The sequence below is a fragment of the Eleutherodactylus coqui genome, chromosome 6, assembly GCF_035609145.1.
Source record: "Eleutherodactylus coqui strain aEleCoq1 chromosome 6, aEleCoq1.hap1, whole genome shotgun sequence".
Lineage (NCBI taxonomy): Eukaryota > Metazoa > Chordata > Amphibia > Anura > Eleutherodactylidae > Eleutherodactylus > Eleutherodactylus coqui.
In genome coordinates, this window is record NC_089842.1 from 84152138 (window position 1) to 84175993 (window position 23856).

General features: G+C 42.2%; 1 protein-coding gene across 2 annotated transcripts in view; it reads left to right on the plus strand.

Moving 5' to 3' along the window:
* The window catches only part of KCNN4 (potassium calcium-activated channel subfamily N member 4), a 71417-nt gene extending 50086 nt beyond the window's left edge, over window positions 1–21331 (plus strand). Inside the window, exons 5-9 of one of the 2 annotated variants that reach the window (XR_010793151.1) lie at window positions 1995–2105; window positions 15188–15306; window positions 17110–17179; window positions 17288–19192; window positions 19226–21331. Coding sequence is in view for 1 of the 2 variants with exons in the window: in XM_066607071.1 (XP_066463168.1) it covers window positions 1995–2105; window positions 15188–15306; window positions 17110–17179; window positions 17288–17434 (447 nt within the window). In the remaining variant the exon portion in view is untranslated. Of the gene's footprint in view, window positions 1–1994; window positions 2106–15187; window positions 15307–17109; window positions 17180–17287 lie in introns of both variants that reach the window. The other variant, XM_066607071.1, reaches the window with a different exon arrangement.
* The last annotated feature ends 2525 nt before the right edge of the window (window positions 21332–23856 follow it).

Below are 23856 nucleotides of genomic sequence, written 5' to 3' on the forward strand. Positions count from 1 at the left end.
GCCCTATTTGCTTTATTTGAATATGGGATGTATCTGTATCTAGGAAAGCTGGGCAAAACCAAAACAGCAGCCAGGATGTGTGCCTCAAATGTTTTTTATACTCCTGAATGGCAAATCTGCTTTCGGCACTTTTAGAACTTGCAATTTTTTTTATCAGCAATTACCGAGTAGCGTAAGGGCCTGTAAGGTATGGAAGGAGACCACCATGGGAATGCTCTCCTTGCTGCCTCTTATGGTTGTTAAAGAAAACAATTGTTTTATTGAGTTATGTTTTAGCACTGCTTCCATTGTAAGGCATGCTGGTATCTTTTATAAGGTAGAGCCCTGTAGATCAGGCGCAGGGAAGATATGGCCCAATTTAATTTGTTATAATTGGTGAAATGAAATCCACTGAAAATGTTGGGACACAGTGAGTATAAAAGAGCATGGCTCATGTATGCCGAGAGCAAGATATAAAAAGAGAGCTCTACTTCCACCCTGTGTTGGCTGGGCGTAGTTCTGGCAAAGCCCTGATACAATGACTTGTAGAGAAAGTCTGAAGGGTGTGATGCAGAAGAGTGTGCAGGTCTGTGGCTGGGCTACAGGCACCATGCTTAGGATTGCCATCCGGACAGTAAATGACTAGCTCAGGCGGTAATTATGTCCCGAGGCTGGTAGTGGTATTTTTTTGTTTAACAGCAATATTAATTGTTGGTAAAAAACGATTAAAGGGGTTGTCTCGCGAAAGCAAGTGGGGTTAAGCACTTCTGTATGGCCATATTAATGCACTTTGTAATATACATCGTGCATTAAATATGAGCCATACAGAAGTTATTCACTTACCCCCTCCGTTGCTGGCGTCCCCGTCTCCATGGCTCCGTCTAATTTCAGCGTCTAATCGCCCGATTAGACGCGCTTGCGCAGAAGGGTCTTCTCCCTTCTGGTCGGTCCGGGCACGAGCGGCATTCTGGCTCCGCCCCTTCTACGCATCTTCGCGTAGCTCCGCCCTGTCACGTGTGCCGGTTCCAGCCAATCAGGAGGCTGGAATCGGCAATGGACCGCACAGAGCCCATGGTGCACCATGGGAGAAGACCCACGGTGCATCGTGGGTGAAGATCCCGGCGGCCATCTTGGAGGATAAGAAGGAAGAAATTGCAGAGAGGGGATTCGGGTAAGTAAAATTTTTTTTTTTATTTCAACACATCCCTTGGGTTTGTCCTGCGCTGAACGGGGGGCCTATGCAAAAAAAAAACCCGTTTCGGCGCGGGACAACCCCTTTAAGCTGCAATGGAGCAAAGGCCAAATGGTCTCATCTCATTTCTGACTCACCAGGTTTCGCTTCCACTTTTCTGGCTGGGTAGCAAAGAGTTAACAAGCAGAGATTCTTCACTCACGCTATCACAAGGTCCAGGTGCTATATGGGGAGAATACCCTAACTCCTCCCACTCATCTCCTGTTCTAAAGTGCAGCACATACAGGAGCTGGGGAAGGAGTCAGATGATATGCCTCATAGAGTGGCGAAGCAGCCAGGGCCACATAGGGAACAACATTACTGAGTGGTGCCACAGAAGGGGGCATTATTTCTAATTAGAGCCACAGAAATTGCACTATTAATATTTAGGGCCACAAAGGGGGCACTATTGTTACTTAGGGCCACAGACAGAGCACTCTTACAAAATGGGGCCACAGAGGGGGCAGCTACTAAGCAGGGCCAGAGTAGAGGCATTATTGCATCATTATTATGTAACCACTGGTACCATTATTGAAGAACTATGCCAGCGGAACAGAGATACCACTGCTGCCAACTTGGCATACAGATCCTTGTATTATTGTGTACAATATTGCCTTACTGTGTTTTTCCCTGTGGCCAGATTGCTGGTAAAAATTGTTTGTTGCAAATGCCAAGCCATTTACCTTTGTTCTTGACAACCCTGTGCCCTACCTTACCCTCAGCTTTACAGGCCCATTTGGAATAGAGTGCCTATGTAGGATCTTAACTTGTGCATCTGTTGCAGGGAGTGGGATGTACAGCTCTGATCGTTGCTGTAGCTGCTCAGAAACTGGAATTTACTAAGGCAGAAAAGCATGTACATAACTTTATGATGGATATACACTATACAAAACAGGTAAGCATCACATTGTAGAACCATAATTTTGCAACTTTACATAGAACTGGGTGCTATTCTGTTTTCCTGGGTATCTGCACCAGAGCACTGAATAATACATTTCCTGGATCATCTAGGGGGCTCCATAGGAAGATTAGAAAAAGCTGGACTTCTCTTACACATCCCTTAAGAGGCCTTAACAAGCAAACCTTGCACCTTCACCCACATTGACTTCCATTCCTACTACTGCTGCCCATCAGCTGCTTTCACCTCATTTCCAATGCCTGTAGATATGCCATAAATGTCTGAAGTGTTAATATTCCTTTAAAAAGATGTTACTTTCAAATGATCTAACCAAGTGTGTACTCTATGGAGGACGCTCTTCCTTGAAGGGGTTTTCGAGGCAAAAACTATTGATGACCTATCCTCAGGATAGGTCATCAATAGTTAATCACAGTGGACCTGCTGTACAGGATCCCCAACAATCACCTGATCTCTTGACCTGGCTGTCGATACAATGGCCATCCCTTGTGTTGCAGGCAGAAGTGCTGGACATGTTAATAGCTGCTTCAGCTTCCATTGATTTCAGTGGGACTGAAGCCAGTTATATCGCTTTCTCCCTTGTTTCCTATGATGTATGTCCAGCCTGCTGCACTGACAGCCGAGCAAGGCAATCAGGTGATTGGGTCCCCAACAATTTACTATTAATGACCTATCCTGAGGATAAGTCATCAATAGTTTTTGGCCGGAAAACCCCTTCAAAGGGGTTGTCTAGGGAATGAACAAAATTCACCCTTCTCCCCTTGGTCTCAGGTCTCATCAATCCATCCTAATTACATTCTAAGATGTTTCTTTTCACTGGCTGTAGACACCTACAATTTTGTGCATTTCTAGCCTACCCCTTTGCGTTTAATCAAGTTTTATTAAGTTTTCAAAGTATAAGCAAGTACAAAACCATGAAAAAACAATAACAGGAAAGGCACAAAGAAAGTCCATATCAATGGTATACAAAACCACTGTTTCATGTAGGGCATTATATCCCCCTGAGGCATAGGAACAGGACATTGCATAATACACAACCACCGTAAGACGTGTTGAATGTCCATAATAGCAGCTTCCAACAAACAGGTACTAGTGGAGCACAAAACCAGCATAAACAGTCAAAGTCAGCCCTAAAGACTGTAACACCTATAATATACCGTAAGCAAGGAAGGGACAAGCACCTAACATAAAAACAGACACATGGCACAACCAGGAGGGGAAAAACCCAAAGGGACAAGGAGGAGAGGAGGTGAGGAGAAACAAGAACAGAGAGAAAGAAAGGAAAAAATAAAAAAAGGAGAGAGGAAAGAAGCAGCAATTTCTGTATGTGGGGGGGGGGGGGGGGGATTGAAACCACAAATGCTGGTGAAAAATACCCTATGTGCTTAGGGACTGCAAGTTTGAGAGTCCTAAAATCGAGCCAGGGCTGCCATATCGTATAGAATTTACAAGGGTCACCTGTGTCCTCAGCCACCAGTTCCTCTTTCTCATAAGGCTATTCACTTCCTGGACCCATTTCACAAGTGAAGGGATTTGAGGAAATTTTCAGTGTCGTAGTATGACAACACGGGCAGCCATGAGGAAATGGTGAAGAAGGCCCTTTTGTAATTATGATTAAACATTCAGTTAGCATCGAAAGTAGCACAATCTATGGGTCTGCTGTCACAACCACTAAGTTTTGTGTATGTAGATAAGACTTGACTCTTAAAGGGCTGGAACATAAGACAGTCCCACTACTCATGCAGCATACTCCCCCCACACCACCTGATCCACACATACAGCAAACCGAGGGCATCGAGGGATAGAGTTGGTGAAGCAGAGTTGGACACCAATCCCATATGGTCAGTAATTTAGAATTCTTTTCCTGAGCTCCACAGGCGATCGGTAGTTTGTAGGACAGGATAAAAGATTTGTCTTGATGCATTGTGAAATTACGTTCTCTCTCCCACACACTGACAAAGGCAGAGTCTCCTTAATTAACCGAATCCAGTATCAATCCACACAGTTGTGAGAGACTCTGAGCTTGAGGGTAAAAGGAGACAAGGATTGGCTCCAACAATGTGAAAGGGACAAAAAAGTTGTCAGTGGGACTATCAGATTTATTGAATGAGCAGAGCTGTAGGTAGAAGAACCATGACAACGGAGTATCAGGCGACATCATTCTGAGGTCTGACAAAGAGGGAAGGGACGACCCCTGGACAATCTGGTGCATTCTAATATTATTTGCAGCTTTTCAACACAGGAAGCCCTCAATATTCCAACCAGGAGGAAAGACACAGTTGTTTAAAAGAGGGGGCAGGGGCCCATTTAGCTTAAAAATAGTGTCCTTGGAAATTAATTTCTCCCACATGTCCACAAATCAGGAGGAAAAGAATGAGTGTTCAGTCTTATTATATCTATCTTGAGGGAACGGCCAAAATAAAGACCGTTTAGACCAGTGGTTCTCAACGTGGGCGTTATTGTCCCCTGGGAGATGTTTTTAATTCCCAAGGGGGCGGTGGAATGAAAAGGGTTGGTAGGGGGACGTTGGAACATAAAGGTGGTGGTAGGGGAGCGTTCTGTGTTTGCTTTGTTGATTTTTTTTTATCTAGTAACCACAGTTTTCTAAAAATTAGTAGAGATACCTCTGTTTTTGTCAATTATCTGCCCGAAAACAATCAGGGAAATCCAAAACCGACGAAAACCGAGGCAATTCTTTCCATATGAATTACTTACATGTAATGGGAGTAGTGTGCAGCTTGTGCGCCTCTAGCATATAATGTATAACTTTTATAACTCCATAACTACACTACAGATCAATCACACTTCATAACACTGGATAACCTACAGCACAACCTAACCCACTGTATTCCATAATGCCGCTGATTGGCTGGAACCACTTCAAACTTTCACTTGTGCGGGTCTCTGGGAGTTGTAGTCCTTGTGGATGCCAAGTATCTTTTCAGAACACTGATATAAACTATAACTCCCAGAGACCAACATAATTGAAAGTTCTAGCCAATCAGCAGCATTATGGAATATAGCGGCTTAGGTTGTTCTTTAGGTTATCCAGTGTGATTGATCTGTAGCGGAGTCATAGAGTTATAAAAGTCATACATGATTATATGATAGAGAGACATAAGCTGTGCATTCTTGAAGCATACTTTATAAAAATGGCTGAGAAGAAATGCTGTCAATATTCAAATGAATACTTGAAATATGGATTCATCCCTTCTCCTACAAACGGACGGCTTCCCTGGTGCCTCATTTGTGAAAAGGCATTTTCGAATGAAGCTATGAAGCCTTCAAGACAGAGTGATCACCTTGCAAAAATGCATTCAAAGTAGCTAAGCCCATTTAATTTTTCCAAGGTTTAAAGTCAAAGTTTGAGAACCGCAGCACTGTATGCAAACTATTTGGAAAATCTGCTGTTAATGCTGTCAAAGGCCTCCTTGCTTCCTAAAAAGTCTCTTTATTAATAGCGCAATGTGGCAAATTACATACTATTGGGGAAACACTTGAGTTACCTGCAGTTAAAGAGATTGTCAGTACTCTGCTGGGGCCTGACACATGTGCCTTGGTGAAATCGATTCTTTTGAGTAATGACACAATTTCAAGATTGACGAAATGGCTGCTGATGTAGAGGAAACGCTTTTGGACGTATTACAGAATTTGTAATGCAAAATGACGAGTCAACGGTTAGACACAATGAAGCATTGCTGCTAGCTTACGTCCGATTCATTAATCGGAATGATGAGGTAGTGGAGGAACTGTTGTTTACCAGAAATGTAAACACCGAAACGCAAGGCTCCTATATATAGAAAAGAGTTGAACAATTTTTCCAAGAAAAAATTTTTTTGCTCACACCTAAAAACAAGCCAAAGAAGACATGCAAACTAGGTTTCCTGATCTATGTACCTTTGAAATACCAACGTGGGTACTCAATCCATTTTCAGCAGACGCAGGAAAATTTCATCCCAGATTACAAGAGCAGTTGATTGACTTGAAACACGATAGCGAAGCCCAAGCACTTTTCCAACAATGTGACTATGAATGTTTTGGGGTGAAAGTGAAGCATTCCTATCCTATCCTGTGGCAGGAAGTTAAGTTGTTCATGTTAGCTTTTCCATCTACATACTTAGTAGAGAGGGGCTTCAGAGTGGTTCAGCAGCTCCAGGCAAAATCGAAAAACAAACTTCAGATATATGTAAGGGGCCATTTGAGACTGTGGTTGATGAAGATATAACCAGATATCGCGAAATTGGCGTCCGCACATCAGGTTCAAGTCAGCCATTAATGACACAGATTGATTGTGGCAAACATTATTATTATTATTATAAGTCAAATTTCATTGTTCTTGCATTTTATTTAGTCTTCTGACCATTAAGTCACAGAGACAGTGTAGTTCTCAAATTCAGAAATCTAAGTCACTGAAGAGAACCAACAATAAAATATATATGAAATTTGAACTTTAATAATTAATATTAAAATTCTATAGAGACATAGCTAGCACAAACACGGACATACATATAGCCCTTGTAGTCCCCCAAAGCTTCTGGATATTTACTCAGGTGGAGAGACAGGTGAAAGAGTAAACATTTATTTCCTCCCCATTTTTTCCTACTATATATTCATAGAGCCTATCTCTGGGAGGTGGTTTCTCTCAATGTGACTATATATCATTCAGTTTATTTAATACTATTTCACTGAGTAATATTTACAGATAGAATACTATGTAGGAATCTGAATCTTATGTCAGAGACCTCATAGAACCCTAACAGGCCCTAGCATCTATATAGATTTACTTATTTAGAAGGGACGGAGAAGACAGAATTTCATTTATTTTGTCTCTGCCTTTTGTATTTGTAAATCTATTTTTGAGTATCCATTTCCCCCAGAATTGCTAGAGATCACTCAGACGATTACAATGATTAACTAAGATTAATATTGCATATAAAGCACTTTCTGTGAGATAGGGATTTCTATAAATATCTGTATACTTCCTTCCAGAAGGATATTACTGCCTTCCTTCCAGAAGGATATTACTGCCTTCCTTCCAGAAGGATATTACTACCTTCCAGCAATTCCTGGTGATCAATTTGTCAGATATACTCGGTATAAAGTGCTGTAGTGCATGTAATTCAGATAGTCACTTTATATAGACATTCATTTGTCACATGTATGTCTAATATACAAGTGGGTAAAATGATGCATTCGAGAAGGGCAAATTTAATACCCACTTACATTGTGTGAATTAATATATGTAACGCACATGAATGTGGGCAGTATGTATGCAAAGGTAAGTGATTTATTACCAGTTTTTGAAATCGTGTCTGATGGACTTAAAAAAGTGATATTTTCGGGATAACAAGGGATAACCGTTTCCTGAATGTCAAATACCGTCTGCCTCCCAGTATACCAGATCAAAAACACCTTAGTTCAGCTATCTCTGACCTAACTGTGATGGTCTTCAAATACCCTTTCCAATGTTCAACCCTCCATACAATGCTGACTCCTTAGGCCTTAGTCACACGGGCGTTTTTTCACGCGATTTGCGGATCGCATGACGGATGCGCATCCGCAAATCGCGTGACCGGTGCGCGCAAGTCGCCCGCAAATCACCCGAAAATCTGCTCCTAGCCGCGTTTCATTAGAAACGGGCTGGAGCTGTCCAGCGCATTGCATTCAATGGAGACGGCAATAGAGCCGGCTCCATTTAAAGCAATGCGCTGCGGGCGAGCCCGGGATGAATTGTCGGGAAGGGCTTAAATATATAAGCCCTTCCCTGCAATTCATCCTAAAATGTGTAAAAATAAAAAGTATATGTATACTCACCTTCTCCCGGCAGCCGGAGCTCCGCGCGGCCGTCCTGCAGTGGGTGTGAAGGGGGTGTGAGTCAGACCTGCCCCCTGATTGGCTCAGCGCTGAGCCAATCAGAGGCATGTCTCACTCACACCCATTCATGAATTCATGAATGGATGTGAGTCAGACCTGCCCCTGATTGGCTCAGCGCTGAGAGGCAGCAGTCACTCACCCATTCATGAATTCATGAATGGGTGTGTGAGTGAAACCTGCCTCTGATTGGTCAGGGCTGTGACCAATCAGAGGCAGATCATTCAGCAGGCGGGGATTTTAAAGCCCCGCCGGCTAAATAGTGCCGAGAAACAGTTCAGGAGAACTGACAGCGGCCGCGGCTGGACTCCGGCTGCAGCGGAAAGGTGAGTATACAATTTTTTTTTATTTTAACACATTTTAGGATGAATTGCAGGGAAGGGCTTATATATTTAAGCCCTTCCCGACAATTCACCCCGCGCACGCCGGCAGCCCATTGCTTTCAATGGAGCGGCTGTATTGCCGGCTCCATTGAATTCAATGGGCAAACATCGTTATTCTCTGTCACAGCTGTTACAGCTGTGGCAGAGAAGAATGATTTGTCTTCTATATGTTCTCAATGGGGTCGGCGCTGCTGCCGCCGGCCCCATTGAGCGCATATAGAGAAGAGGACAGGAATCGCAGATCGCAGATAGGTGCGATCTGCGATTTCTGTTCTATAATTTATCGGACGAGCGCATAAAAAGCGCTCATGTGTCCGATACCATTGCAAAGCAATGGTTTTATAAAATCGCCGGACGCATGCGCATGCGCAAATCGCGGCTAAAAACGCCCGTCTGACTAAGGCCTTATAGTGTCTAAGATACTAGGTCATCTCTAGATCTTTTCAATTATTTTCTTTTCTAATCCCCTCTCTATCCATTAGAATCTTCTACTAGCATCAAGCCTTATGACAAATTCACCACTTTATATTTTCTTTTTCTATCTGTAGTTGTTCTTTTTCTATTCTTTCTCTATCGTTTCTCTATCTCTATCTTTCCAATATATATCATTGAAGTCTTCTATCTTTCTAATGTCTACGCGATTCATCAGGACAAATAAGAAAACTGTATGCTACACAACTCTTCATTTGGGCAGTCATGATGTGTGGCTTGTCATTACTGATAGTGTACTGCTAGGCATTGGGATTGCCTAGGTTTATAAAGCCATAGCTCCATCTCCCCTCCTTTGGGGGCTCGTCCTTCTTGCTCCAATGAGGGTCTAGGCCAGAAGACACGAGCCATGGCCGAACTGTCACGTCAACGAGGACGCCTTTGCATTGTAACGGGAGAGAGCGGGGGCCGGAAAAGAAGATATGCTGCAGACAAACCACCAGCAGTCACAAAGGACATGTTGGATCGTGAATGCAGAGTGCATCAGCCAGAAAAAACAGCCGCTGACCTGGTTAATGAAGCTGTCGGATGGATCATTCCCTATTTCAGATATTGCGTTCATTGCACAACATTCATTCAGAACTATCAATAAAGTTTTGATTTTAATCTTTTATCATATCCTTATTGCATTTTTTGAACTATAACCGCTCATACAGATAGTATAAGAAAGATGATATAGCACAGCAGTATGGAGGAAATTTACTGCCAATCCAAATGTAGAGGGAAGAGCCATTTGTGGTCAATACATAATGTCACAAATCCATCCAATTTTTCGACATATACGTTTAGTACATTAGAAAGAACGTATACATCAAAACAGGGTTTGATTCTTGGACAGATCTCCAAGTTTTACAAATCATATATATATAGATATGAATATGACGATTTTAACTGATAAATCCATGCGCTTTCTTGGAGATCCAACACGATTTCATAAACTGGTAATAAATCACTTACCTTTGCATACATACTGCCCACATTCATGTGCGTTAGATATAATAATGCGCACAATGTAAGTGGGTATTAAATGTGCCCTACTCGAATGCATAATTTTACCCACTTGTATATTAGACTTACATGTGACAAATGAATGTCTATATAAAGTGACTATCTGAATTACATGCACTACAGCACTTTATACCGGGTATAGCTGACAAATTGATCACCAGGAATTGCTGGAAGGCAGTAATATCCTTCTGGAAGGAAGTATATAGATATTTATAGAAATCTCTATCTGACAGAAAGTGCTTTATATGCAATATTAATCTTAGTTAATCATCTGAGTGATCTCTAGCTATCCAGGGGGAAAGGGATACTCAAAAATAGGTTTACAAATACCAAAGGCAGAGACAAAATAAATGAAATTCTGTCTTCTCCGCCCCTTCTAAATAAATAAATTTGTATAGATGTTAGGGACTGTTAGGCCTCCTGCCCACAGCCGGATTGGATTTTGCCTGCGAAATATCGCAGCGGAATCAGACCCGGCGCCCCGGAGAGACCCTATACTCACCTGCCCAGATCCGCCGCGAGTGTCTCAGCAGGGGAGTCAGCTCGCATGTGCAGTGCAGTGCATAACATGCTGGGTGTGGCGCGATTTCCCGCCAATACTTTTGCAGTGCTCGCTTCAGAAGTATCACAGGACGGATGGAGAGAGGAAAGAATTCAAGCAGCCTGCCGCACCGCCGCCAGAGACACAGATGCCGTCTGGGAGGTGAGTATGGAGGGGTTTTTTTTAAGCCTTCCAAGTATATACGATAATAAAGTTCAAGTTTTATATTTATTTTGTTGTTGGTTCTCTTCAGTGACTTAAGGCCCATTTACACAGGACGAGTGTTGGGCAAACGATGCTGGACACTTGTCTCTGTGTCTCCGTGCTCCCGTGCTCCTGCATGAGAGCTAGCTGAGCAGGCTGGTTCACAGAGCGGCCTGCAGGGGGCCGGGGCAGTGCAGGAGATTTCTCTCCTCTTGCTCCCCCGCCCCTCTCCATTGAAATAACACAGCGGCCGTTCACTACTGAACAGCCGCTGTTTAAGCTGAACGATGAGCCATGAGCTTCATCGCTCATCTTTTATGCTGCATAAAAGATGAACGATGAAGCTCATTGCTCATCTTGCAGTTTAAACAGCGGCTGTTCAGTAGTGAACGGCTGCTGTGTTATCTCAATGGAGAGGGAAGGGGGAGTGAGAGGAGAAAAATCTCCTGCACTGCCCCGCCCCCCTGCAGGCCGCTCCATGTGCGAGCCAGCCCTGCTAGCTCGTGTACAGGAGCACGGGAGCGCGGAGACACAGAGACGAGTGTCTGGCATCGTTTGCCCAACACTCGTCCTGTGTAAATGGGCCTTTAGTCTTCTGATCATTAAGGATTAAGGTGTATCTTGCATTTTCTTTATACATTGTACGTTTCTATCGAATGATAATTAAAGATGGCATTATTGCTTGCTTCCAAAAATAAATTATCTTCTGCAATAAAAACTATTTATTATTATTATTATATCCACTATTAACCTGTTTTTAAATATTTATCACCTACATTTTAGCAGCTAAAATTTAGCTGACTAAAATCCTTAGAGACGTGTTTTCACAATTAATGCTAATTAGAGATGAGCGAACATACTCGGTAAGGGCGATTTCGCAATCGAGCACCGCAATTTTCGAGTACTTCACTACTCGGGTGAAAAGTACTCGGGTGCGCTGTGGGTGAGCAGGGGGTTGCAGCAGGGAGTGGGGGGGAGAGGGAGAGAGAGAGGGCTCCCCCCTGTTCCCCGCTGCTACCCCCCACTCCCCTCTGCAACCCCCCGCCCCACAGCGCACCCGAGTACTTTTCACCCGAGTAGTGAAGTACTCGAAAATCGTGGTGCTCGATTGCGAAATCGCCCTTACCGAGTACGTTCGCTCATCTCTAATGCTAATCTGTTAAACACTATCAAACTTTCCAAAAAAAAAATTCACTGTTTTAATTTGTACTTTTAACTTTGCAAACAAGGTGAACTTTGACTGTGTTTAAACTAGTAAGGCTTGGGGGGCGCTGGCCACCATCCCGATACCTAAAGGGGGCGCTGGGCTAAAAAAGGTTGAGAACCACTGCTCTAGACTATCCCTTTGAAGGGTTTTCCAGTCTTTTCCACAGTCTAGCTACATTGAAGTGAACAAGGCTTAGTTGCAATACCACATAGAACCTATGGGGAGGTGTGGTGCTCTTGTTTTTGTATAAAATTAGCCATGAGCCATGTTGTTATAGTCTCCAAGAGCCCTTTTAATCAGTATGTAATTAAAAAGAAGTTATGCCACCATTTTGAAACTTTTTGCTTGCCTTCAGTGAATTGCAACACATCTTTACATTGCCAATTTGCTACCTTGCTCCTATACGGTATGAAAAATTGCAATGGGCATATGCACTGCTCTTAATTGCATTAACTCTTATAAATTTTATTTCAGTCGTGTACTATTAAAAGGGTTATCCGGCGATTTAAATTTCTTACCAGAATGCCCAGAGTCGGCCCTGTCACATCCGGTTTTGTTCCGACAAGACGTCATATGGTATCGCGACCTGTATTGTCGGTGACATTAAAGAATAGCCTCAGTCTGTCGGCTCATTAAAATTATTACGCAAGACCTTCTTTCAATCATTGCATAGGCGGTAGGAAAAAAGGGACTTGCCTAATTATTTTAATAGTCGACAGCCCATCACTCTCCTATGATATTGCTAACAATTAAGGCCGCAATACCGTGTGACCTCTTGTCAGAACGCAATCGAAAGTGATGGGTCTGACTGTGCGTTCCAGGAAATAAATTTAAATCGACGGATAACACCTTTAAATTCTGCTCTTTTGGATATGAACTCAGCGATCATAGTTGGAACAACATACTGAGCATAGATTGTATGTGGTGGGCTTAGAAAACTATATACATCCGTTGCTGGGACCAGTGGGATCCGTAATCTGCAGGAACAACCTTACTAAATACAGTAACAAATTCATCGGCCAGCAGGTTGTTGACCACACTCTACCTGCTTCATACAGAAAACTGCACTGCAGATTGGAAATTGAGTCCTTGCTGTAAGTGGCAGTATCCTGTGATACAACCACTGTTACATATTACATTTACAATGCCAAAGGGGTACTAATTGGAATCAAGAATCATCAAATCCTCACTCTCTGTACTCTAAACACACCCTAACAATAAATAAGCCACACCTCCAAGGTATACCATATAATGTACTGTTCAGTGAAAAAGTATTGTCCATAGAGAGCCTGGATACCCAACTGTGCCCAGATTAATAGTGTCATGCAGTGAATTACTGAAGCAGTTCCCTTTTGACTTACCCATCCTTGCTTCTGATTCTAAGCAACCTTGTATTGGGAAATGCCTAGACCAATAGTGTTATAAAGAGCTCTGTCCCACAGTGTAATACAGTGCTAATGTAGTGCTGGGACCAATAGTTCTTTTGAATGCCCAGATCAATGGTACTATAAAGTACAGTTGTAGTGTCTCTTTAAATTTCCTGTTTTGTTTCTGGTCAACTTGCGCCTGGATATGTCAAGACCTATGGTGCTTAACAGGGCCCAAATCAATAGCATAATAAAGTATCCAGCCTAATAATGCCATACAATAACAAGAACAATAGTATCAAATGGTGCCCAGACAAATATTTCCCAATAGAGTGCCCAGATTAAAAGTACCATTCAGGGCCCCTTGGATCTACTTGTCTTCACATCTTCTGGGCTTATGCAGTCATTGTGCCTACCTTCATCAGAAAATGAAGGCTAAGCTCCAGGAGAAACCTTACACGTAATTTCAGTAAAAATACTGTACATAAACTCGGCATTTACCCTGCTGGTTACTTTCTTGTGCCCAGCATAGCAATATACACTTACATACTCGTATACAGATACAAAAATACAATGGCAGGTGAAAACACTACATCCAACAGCATGAAGACATGCAAATTGCTGTATTGAGAAGCTTGCTTATATGCAAAATACTGGTGAACAACCATTGACACACTCTCCACATTTTAAGAGGTGGGTGACTGCTTAGCATTATATTTGCACATAGATAAGGCATACAAAAGGTGCCAGTCCCATGGATACATGTAGATTTGTTTGTAATGTTAATGTAGGGACCTACAAGATAACAAGGACCCTTGACGTGGGTTGCGAGCTTGCATATTTTGCTAGAAATATTAACTAATACCTCGTATTTATCATTAATTTTTGCAATAAGCTGTCTGGTTTTAAAAAGCTGTCGGAGCCCAGAGTGTCAGTACACATGTGTTTCACTGTTGAGGTGCATAGACCGCCAGGCTTTAACATATGGGGTGTGAATAATAAGCTGTAAGCCTGCGTGGTGAACTACACATATCGGTGGGACCTGCACCATTTATATGTCTCAGCTATGTATATACTAAGCAGCCACATATGTGGTGGTTTGTTTGAGTGGTCGTTCATCAGTATTTTGAACCTGTATAAGCTCCTCCCATATAGCAATTTTCCTGTCTACACACTGTTAGGATGTGGTGTCTATACCTGTCCTTTTATTTTTGTATTAGTATGTCAGTATGTATGGCCGCTTTCTGTGCTTTTTGAATTGAAATGTCCTTTTTCTGTGATTTGCACAAGAAAATACCCACAAAATACACATCAAAGCATTGTCTTGTAAAATTGTATAGTAGTTAAGGAAAGTTATGCAACCAAAACGGCCCAGGGCGACAGTGTATATTGTGACCTTCTGATAATGGCCTTGCTATTTTATTCATACAGGCAATGGAGGGTTTTATCCATCTCCAAATCAGTCAAGGTCCCAAAGGTGCCTTTCGTAGTCACACAATACAGGGAGGGAGGCATAGAGGGAGTGACCTTCAGTTTCTTATTATAGTTAAGTCAGAAGACTTGAACTTCCTCACAGGAAGCAATTAAGATTTCCATACAGGAAAAGAGACCTTTATGAATCGTGTTGTAGCAGATTCACAATGGGGAGATATCGGGGCATTTATGTCTATCAGCCAGTACTAAGTCTTACCAGATTTGACCTCTTGCGAATCCAACTTGGATTCCCAAGCATTTGCATTCCCAACAATCATACATTTATCACCTATTATGGATAGGTGATAAATCTTGGCGGGCAACCCTCTTTCAGGCAGTCACAGCCTGTTGTTTCTGCCATGGTTGTAATGGTCATGCCATCTGGGCATAGGATGGGAAAAGCGTGGAGGAAGGATGTAATTATGTTCTTCCTGTTTTGTGTTGAGGTGTATTTATTTATATTTTGATGTTTTTCTTTCCTTACTGTATGTCTAGTTTACATTCGCTTTGCCTTTTAGATTAAACGTGCAGCGGCCGACGTACTGGGAGAGGCCTGGCTGCTCCACAGACACACTCTGCAGGGGGACATGGCCAAAATACACCTGCACCAGCGGGAACTGTTGGGAGCTATTCATATGTAAGTCCAACCCCACAAACATCTGATTGTCTAATACTTAACCCCTTAAGGACACAGTCAATTTAGATTTTTTCGTTTCCCTGTATTCTTTCTTACCTCCCAAGAGCCATAACTTTTTTTATTTTTCCATCGACAGGACTATATGATGACTTTTTTTTTCCAGGAAGAAGTACTTTTTATTGTCAGTATTTAATGTTTCATGTAATGTATTGAAAAACTTCTAAAAATGTCTAAGTGGTGTAAAATGGAGGAAAACTCAACCTACTGTATATTGTTCATAACTTAAGTCAATGCGTGGATTTTGGGACAGGAAGTAGCTGTCTGGCAGATACTACTGCCAGCACTATTAGTTATCATGTGGTATATTTCTCTGTCACATGGTCATCAAGAAAGTCTCACCCTCCTCCTCACTCTGTCAGATCTCCTTGGCAGTCAGTTACAGTGAGAAAACTCTCCCTTTTTAAATGAGTTTTCCAGTTATAATCTCTTGATGGTCCACCCTCAAGATTGGCCATCAATAGTAGATCAGTGGGAATCCGCCACTTGGGACCCCTGCCAATCAGCTTTTCTATAGGCCGCTGTGCTCATGCACTGAGTTGATTTCTGCAGTTGCTACTGCAGTTGCCAGGCTTGGTATTACAAGTAAAGCTTCCATTCACTTCAATTAGAAATTAGCCTGCAGTACCAAACCTGGTCACTGTAGTGGGAACAGAGCTGTCTTCTTGCTGCAGAACACAGCTTAGTACAGAAGCGCACTAGCCCAGTGAACAGCTGATTGGTGGAGTTCTGTGTGGCAGACAACCACCGATCTTTTTTTGATGGCATGGCCTGTAGACAGGTCATCGATAGTTTACAACTAGACAATCCCTTTAAACACTCTCACTGTTTATAGACATAATCAAGGACAAATGTACTATAGTGCAGACCATGCAGTTGCTATGGAGCACATGGAGAGGGGGGCCCAGCAATGTATAGATCCACCCCTTTCTCTACGGGGTGGCCGGAACCAGTGCAGGGCTCCAGAGGAACTGACTTGCTAAAAAACAAGGAGTTTGGGAAATGTCTCATGGGTCATGGAAAGGGGGTGGAGGGGAAACAAATGCCAGACCCTTCTCTTCTGGGCACCAAAATCTGGTACTTTTATTATGGGGCCAATTTTTCTTTACTACAGGGCCCACCCTCTTCTATGTACACCACTAGATATAGCTGTAAAGTGTAAGACAGGATTTGAGATAAGTGACCAAATGTTTATTTGTCCATTTAGGAGGTGTCCAACAGACCAGAGCCTTCACCATTAGGGCGCCCACCCACTGGCGATTTTTTTTCCTTTGCGTTTTGCGTTTTTTCTCAAGAGCAATTAGTTTTGAATGTACTCCTGTCCACTGGCGTTTTTTTTTTCAGTCCGTTGCAATTTTTAACATAGGAACTGTCAGTTGCATATGTGTCCTTATTTTTCTCTTAATGCACCCATGAATGTCAATGGAAATTAACGGAAAAAGCCGCGAAAATGCCGCGAAAAACGCGCGGAAACCGCGCCGAAACGCTGCGTCTTTCACGCACGAAAATCGCAAACGCCAGTGGGTGAGCGCCCTAAGTCATAACCAAACAAATTAGAAGTCTTTTTACAAACTGGGTTGTTCAGTAAAGACATCAGTGAGGGAGGACTTAGCTAACTTCTTCTTACTTGGGTTTCAATAGAAATTAATGTAGGATTTTTAACATACAAATGTAGTTGTTTTATTATTAACTTTGAACAGGTTTTGGTAGATGGAATTTTTATAACTTATACATTCACTTATGCAGATTTCGTCGCAGAAGAATAAAGCACAAAAATTTGAAGGATCAGGTCAATGCCATGGTCGACATATCCAAAGTAAGCAGAAGTTGGGTAATGAGTGGAGGGTGATAGTAACCACTATATAGCGATGTCCTTTACACCGGATTGTATGGGTGTCTTTCAATGATATGCTCTGTTCTCCAGATGCAGATGATTATGACCGACCTTGACTGCAACTTTAGCTCTTCACACCAAAACCTGGAGAAGAGGATCGACCAACTGGACAAAAAACTGGATGAGATCAGCCGTTTGATATTGACAGCTATAGAGTCTCCGCAGTTGTCACACTGACGTAGACAAACTAAAGTGTTTGGAGAGTCCTGTTTAAGCTCTCGGACTCCTCTGTCACTTTGTTTACCACTAAATTGTCTTCCACTTAACGTCCCCTCCTTCATTATTCGAAGGGCTGAGGGGAAAAACAAATTATGGCTGCTTGGAGCCATCACAGGACTGGTTAGCACTAGTTGAACTCTATTTAGTTGTCCAGTCTTCAGAACTACTGATGATGTCTTCAAAGAGAAGTAGCCAAATGGTGGCCTTCATTGACAATTTATATTGCACATTTGAAGCATGGATCATAAGCTTTTATGTCAATCTCAAGATGGAACATGTATCATTTTAAAATGGGAGATTATTATTGTAGATCTACATTAGAGATGTAGAAAATATTGGCAAAAAAGAACCTTAGTTTATGAGTTGGTGACAAGATAAGGCGGAGCCAGCGTGGGGCCTTGGTTGAAAGGGTGGAGTCAAAGTGGCACACTGGTTAAAAAAAGTGGAATCAAGACAAGGAATTAGTTAAAAAGGTGGAGCCAAGGTTGACTTCTGTACCTACAAGTTGTACATACAATGATTGTAAAACGAGCTTGTAGTTGAAATCTTTACATTTGACAAATATCAGAAGGTTATTATATAACATAATGGGCTGCAGTTGGGACCAAGCTGCATTTTAAAATGACATTTTTCCAGAATGTAAAACTAGATATTAAAGTTGTCTGTCTGTGTTTATTGTACAGTGGGATGGGATTTATGAGACTATGATGATGCATATATACAATGAGAACTTTTCAGAATTGGACTGAGCCCGTAAAACTACACACAAAAATGTTTAGCTCTTTTTATTTATTTTTTTGTGTAGATATCATGGTGATGGTCTCTAAAGGTAGAGTCTAGGAATAATCACTAATTGCCTATCCTTAGCATAGGTCATCAATTAGTATTCCTAGGTCTACTTTCAAACAGATCATACTCTTAAAATCAAGATATCACTAGTAAATTAAACTCTTTTAAGTTATGTACCTTGTTGTTAAAATTTCTAGTCAGTTGCTGTGGATATGTGACAACCAGTATGGCTGCTTTCAAGGGGGTTACCATCCAGTGTTAACTCCTTAAGGGTAAATCACCCATATTATTTAGCAGTGTGGCGCTGTAATATACATTACTACCCTGTTTCCCTGAAAATATGACATACCCTGAAAATAAGACATAGCATGATTTTCCAGAATTTTTGAGGATGCAAAATGATTTTTCAGGCTTTTTGAGGATGCTTGAAATATAAGCCCTACTCCAAAATTAAGCCCTGCTAACAGTTATTTTAGAAAGTCAATTTAAATAGTGTCCAGGCAGCTATACATGTAAAAAAGTTAAACATTTTTGAACAAAAATTAATATAAGACACTGTCTTATTTTCGGGGAAACAAGATAGTTGGACTTTTTTATTCAGGACTCCAGTGAAGCTGAGTGACAACCTTGAGGGCGCGATCGCGATTTTAACATTACAAGTCCCATAGACCCCTGCAGAGAAAAAAATGCTGCGAATTTCGCAGGGAAAAAAAAATCGCCAGTGGGTGGGCGCCCTAAGGTTGCAGTATTGGCTGCCATTCTGAGTGTCACTCTTGTTTCCATTAAATCAGCGCAAAAGATGAAGGGCTTATATTTACTGGTGATTTTAAGAGAAATGCTCTTTTGAGGACCAAATAAACCTAAAGTACACATTACAAAAGAAAAATCCTCCAAAAACAGCTGCTAATATCTTACATTAACATGTAAGTAGTGATAATAGAGGACAGGCTGATAACAGAGAGCAGTGGCTCATAACCAACTGCATTTAGAACAGCACTTCACGATAAAATACTGCCAGCACATGCCAGAAACTGTATCATAGAATAGAGTCTGGGGTAATAAAGATAATTATTGGCTAAACCAGGTTATTTCAATGGTATCTCACAACCATTGATTGGTAATAGTCCTGGAAGTAATTATAGTAAACCTCCATTCTTTACACTGCTGCCTGCATCTGGAGAAGGGAAAAATGGTGCACAACATAAACAAGGTTTATAAAATAGCTTTATTTATATATCAAAAAAGTTTAAACCTCATTAGCAACAACTGGAAAAGTACAGGATGGAGACCACTGCCCTGCGACCTACACACTGAACTAGGACTATTGCTGCTGACCCCACCGTTACTTGCTTTATACTACATGACTGATCACAAACTTTTTAAACTCTGTTCTTCTTAGTTCCGAGCCCATTGCACTATTCATATAGTTAATAAGTAGAACAGCAAAATAATAGTAAAGACCAAGACTTGGGCAGTGCCAGACTGCGAACAGGAAGGAAGCAGTTCTGCATAACAAAGTAAGTTTATACAGAATCCTCAGATTGGTTCAATCACAGCCATTCATCAAGTGCTGTCTGTGATTGGCTAAGCTTCAGCCAATCATAGCCAGCGCTCCCAGAAGGTGGGGATTTTTCAATCCCCGGCCAGTACAGGAAAAGAAGATCAGTGCCGGGACCTGGGGAGAAGATGCGGCCGGGTTGACAGCGCGTCTAAGGTGATGTATGTGGATTTTTTTCTCTCTTCTTCAACTACAGCTTATTTTCGGGGTAGGGCTTATATTTCAAGCCCCCCCGAAAATCCTCACATGTGATGCTACAAAGTCGTGTGACTTTGAAGCGCTATAAGATCATGGTATTGCCGCGAGAAGACGCAGTGATATCGCATGGACCAGCTATGCGATACTGCTGCGATATTATCACAGCGATGTCGTGTTGCCCGAGTGAAGGAGACTTAAGGTGACTAAAACTGACTAAAAGAAGATGTGAGATGAACATGTCTCCAGACTGAAGATGAAGTTACATTTTTCCACGGTGCTATTATTGAAATGTTTTTCTTTTTCCCACATAGCCTCCAATGCAATCTTCTATCTTAAGGGCTAATGCCCACGGACGGATTAGCGCTGCGGAATTCACAGCCTGATGCCTGCCATGAATTCCACAGCAAAGACCATCCATAGACATGCTCTGTAAAAGATTCTCCCCTGCCCATGAATGGAAATCATCTGCAAATTTCCGCTCACAGGGGAGAATCGTCGCATGTTCTATTTTGTGCGGAAAATCGTATGGACGGCTTCCATTGCAGTCAATGGAAGCCGTCCGTCCCGCGATATTCTGCACTGTGGGCACTGCATGCAGAGTATCGTGGGAATTTGCGTCACAGCCCAGTGCTGGCGCACCATGCGTGAGTCTAGGGTCTCTGGGGGGTGCCGGGTCAGGATCCGACCCAGCCATGGGCATTAGGCCTTACTTTGATGGGATGATTCTGTATAAGTGTCTATATCCTTGGCAAAACATCCTGCAGAAAAGGTCTGAGATATTTCTGCATCAAGTTCCCTTTGAAATATTATTACAGAAATGATCAATCTGTTCCCTTCACCTTCCCAAGGATCTGGCCATTGTTAAAACCAAATCTTTTTCGGAATTATCGTCTAAAGCCATAAGTGTAAGCAAAGGCACAGACAACCCAAATAGTTGATAGTGACATGTCTCACTGGTGGTGGGGCATTAGGTTCCGCCTCCCAATCTTGAGAATAGGTTGTTTTTTACTCCAGCGATCAACGGCTGCTCATGTAAAGTCAATGTCCAATGAAAAGATTGGGAATCCCCAAAAATGAGTGGCTTTGGAAAAAAAACAGGCACATTTTCAGAATTGCTAACCATACCACTAAGATAGTCTTATTCTGGTGAGCATCGTGCTTTTTAGCTTTAAAACTAGAACTGTGGGACAATGGATTACTTGTCACATGATACTTTGTGGTTTATATCCTTTATTTTTAGACCATCAAAATTATATTTTGCATAAATCTGTACATTTTATAAAAATAAATTCTGGATTTTGGTCATTCTATCTGGTGTATTTGTGTCTCTTTTAGTTTTAAAGCCTTAAAGGGGTTGTCCCGCGATGACAAGTTAAGTTAAACACTTCTGTATGGCCATATACATGCACTTTGTAATATACATCGTGCATGAAATATGTGCCATACAGAAGTTATATACTCACCTTCCCTGCGCTGGCGTCCCCGTCTCCATGGTGCCTTCTAATTTCAGCGTCTAATCGCCCGATTAGACGCGCTTGCGCAGAAGGGTCTTCTCCCTTCTGGTCGGTCCGGGCACGAGCGGCGTTCTGGCTCCGCCCCTTCTACGCATCAACGCGTAGCTCCGCCCCATCACGTGTGCCGATTTCAGCCAATCAGGAGGCTGGAATCGGCAATGGACCGCACAGAGCCCACAGTGCACCATGGGAGAAGACCCGCGGTGCATCGTGGGTGAAGATCCCGGTGGCCATCTTGGAGGAAAAGAAGGAAGAAGTTGCAGAGAGGGGATTCGGGTAAGTAAAATTTTTTTTTTAATTTCAACACATCCCTTGGGTTTGTCCTGCGCTGAACGGGGGGCCTATGCAAAAAAAAACAACCCGTTTCGGCGCGGGACAACCCCTTTAAGGACCAAGCACCATAAATTTACGGTGCTTGGTCCTGGGCTTTAATCTGATGTAATTTAGCAGAAGCAGGTTGGATCCTTGGCTGTGATTAACATCCAAGGCTCCTGAGGCTACATAGCACTCAATGAGGGTGATGTAGTGAAGGGAGGAAGTAGAAGTGTTACTTCTGCTATTCGACTCAACAATCACGTGAGCGCTGGGTGCCCCATGCCATGGCAGAGTTGCAGGGTCCCAGCAGACCCAGATCACATCTGCTAGTGGCTATTATCACAACAGGGAGATGCTTTCCCTTGTAACTTGGCTCCTATGGATGCCCCAGCTACAGTGATAAGTGTGAAATAAAAAAAAAAAGACAATGTGAATGACCCCCAGAGGTCTTATATGATGTCATGAGGGGCAAAGATATAAAAAAAATAACACTAGTGAACAAATATTAACTTTTTCTCTGTATATGGTTTGCAAATAGCTGGATGCGCCTAATTTTAGAGTGCTGAATTCAGTGGAAGAATCAGATTCTATCTATCATGTCACATTTCTGAGATAGGCAGTACTAATACAGAGACAACAACACACTATTGGCAAATATTGACTGGTTTTACATTTTTTTAAAAATTACGCTCAGAACAAATGTTTTTCTGGTAATGTATTTGTGAACGTGAGGCGAACAAAAGCACTAAGATTTACATATGGCAACATACAAACTGATTTGGTTTGGGAAAATAAAATGCTGAAGCTTTTCTCTTGTATGGTGTTTCATTAGTCTCCCTAACCGGAAGCCAACAGTAATCCCCCATCATCTCAGTGTCCTTAATAACAATGCTCTATACTAAGGATATCTTGGTGAAAGCATTCGCCCCGTTTATTACTGAAGGCACGCACATTTTCCGGGAAGAAATCAAGGTGCGAATGTAAAAAATGTAAACCTGTAAGCAGTGCTCCAACTTTTAAATCACAGCATATCTGCCACACATTTATGTTTAACCCTTTGCAATTCAATTTTGGATTCAAGGTTTCCTAGGGGGATTTCTCTTTCTGCCATTATACAATGGCGCCATCTGCTGGCTAGAGCCAGTACTGCAGTATGGGACATGCTGGAGAGGCCCCCGATGACAGAGCGGCCAGTAATATACAGTAAGAATACCCTGCCGGATGTCTTCTGACATCGGAGCTATACAGCCTTCAAACAGAATGTCTAAAGGTGTCAGACAGTGGATTGGAAAGGGTTAATTGCCTCCAGTATCAAAAATAAACAACAATCCAAATCACTCAGTTCCTTCTGTTCTATGAGAAGAGGTGATCTGTCATGAGATTCAGGGTTGCACTCTTCTACCGGTCTTGCATCCACACCACACCAGTGGAACAGCAAACGGTATGGCTCAGTGCTTTCCTTTTTTATCCATTCTGTTAGAGTAGTTGTGCAGCTGATGCAAGCAATATGAGGTGCAAAGCTTTTATCCTGATCCCCAAAAGCACAATCAAAATACAGTTTCAAAGTCTTTTTAACTAAATTGAATTCTTTTACACATAACAGAATTTGTCAGGGTGGTTTTCCCAACGAAGTTTACCAGTTGCGATAGTACTAACTATAACTCTGATATGTCAGAACGTTTCACTAGCTCACACAGGGAGCACAAAAAACACAGATAAACACAAACTGGGGTAACAGAAACGTAAAAAATACTGATACGCTGAGGTAGCAATGAAGAGAAGTGCTTCATGCAAGTTACAACACACACTATACAGTAGAACCTCTATAGGTTAAAGCTGGTGCCCTTCCCGCACAACTACAGTATTCTGTAGTGACCATTTTTAGAACTTCATCCACTGTATATCACATACAAATGAACAGTTTAGCTTAATTTTTATATACGTAATTCACCAGAAAAGGAGAGCACAAACACAAAAACCCTTTTAAAAAGTTGAAAAATCTAAAT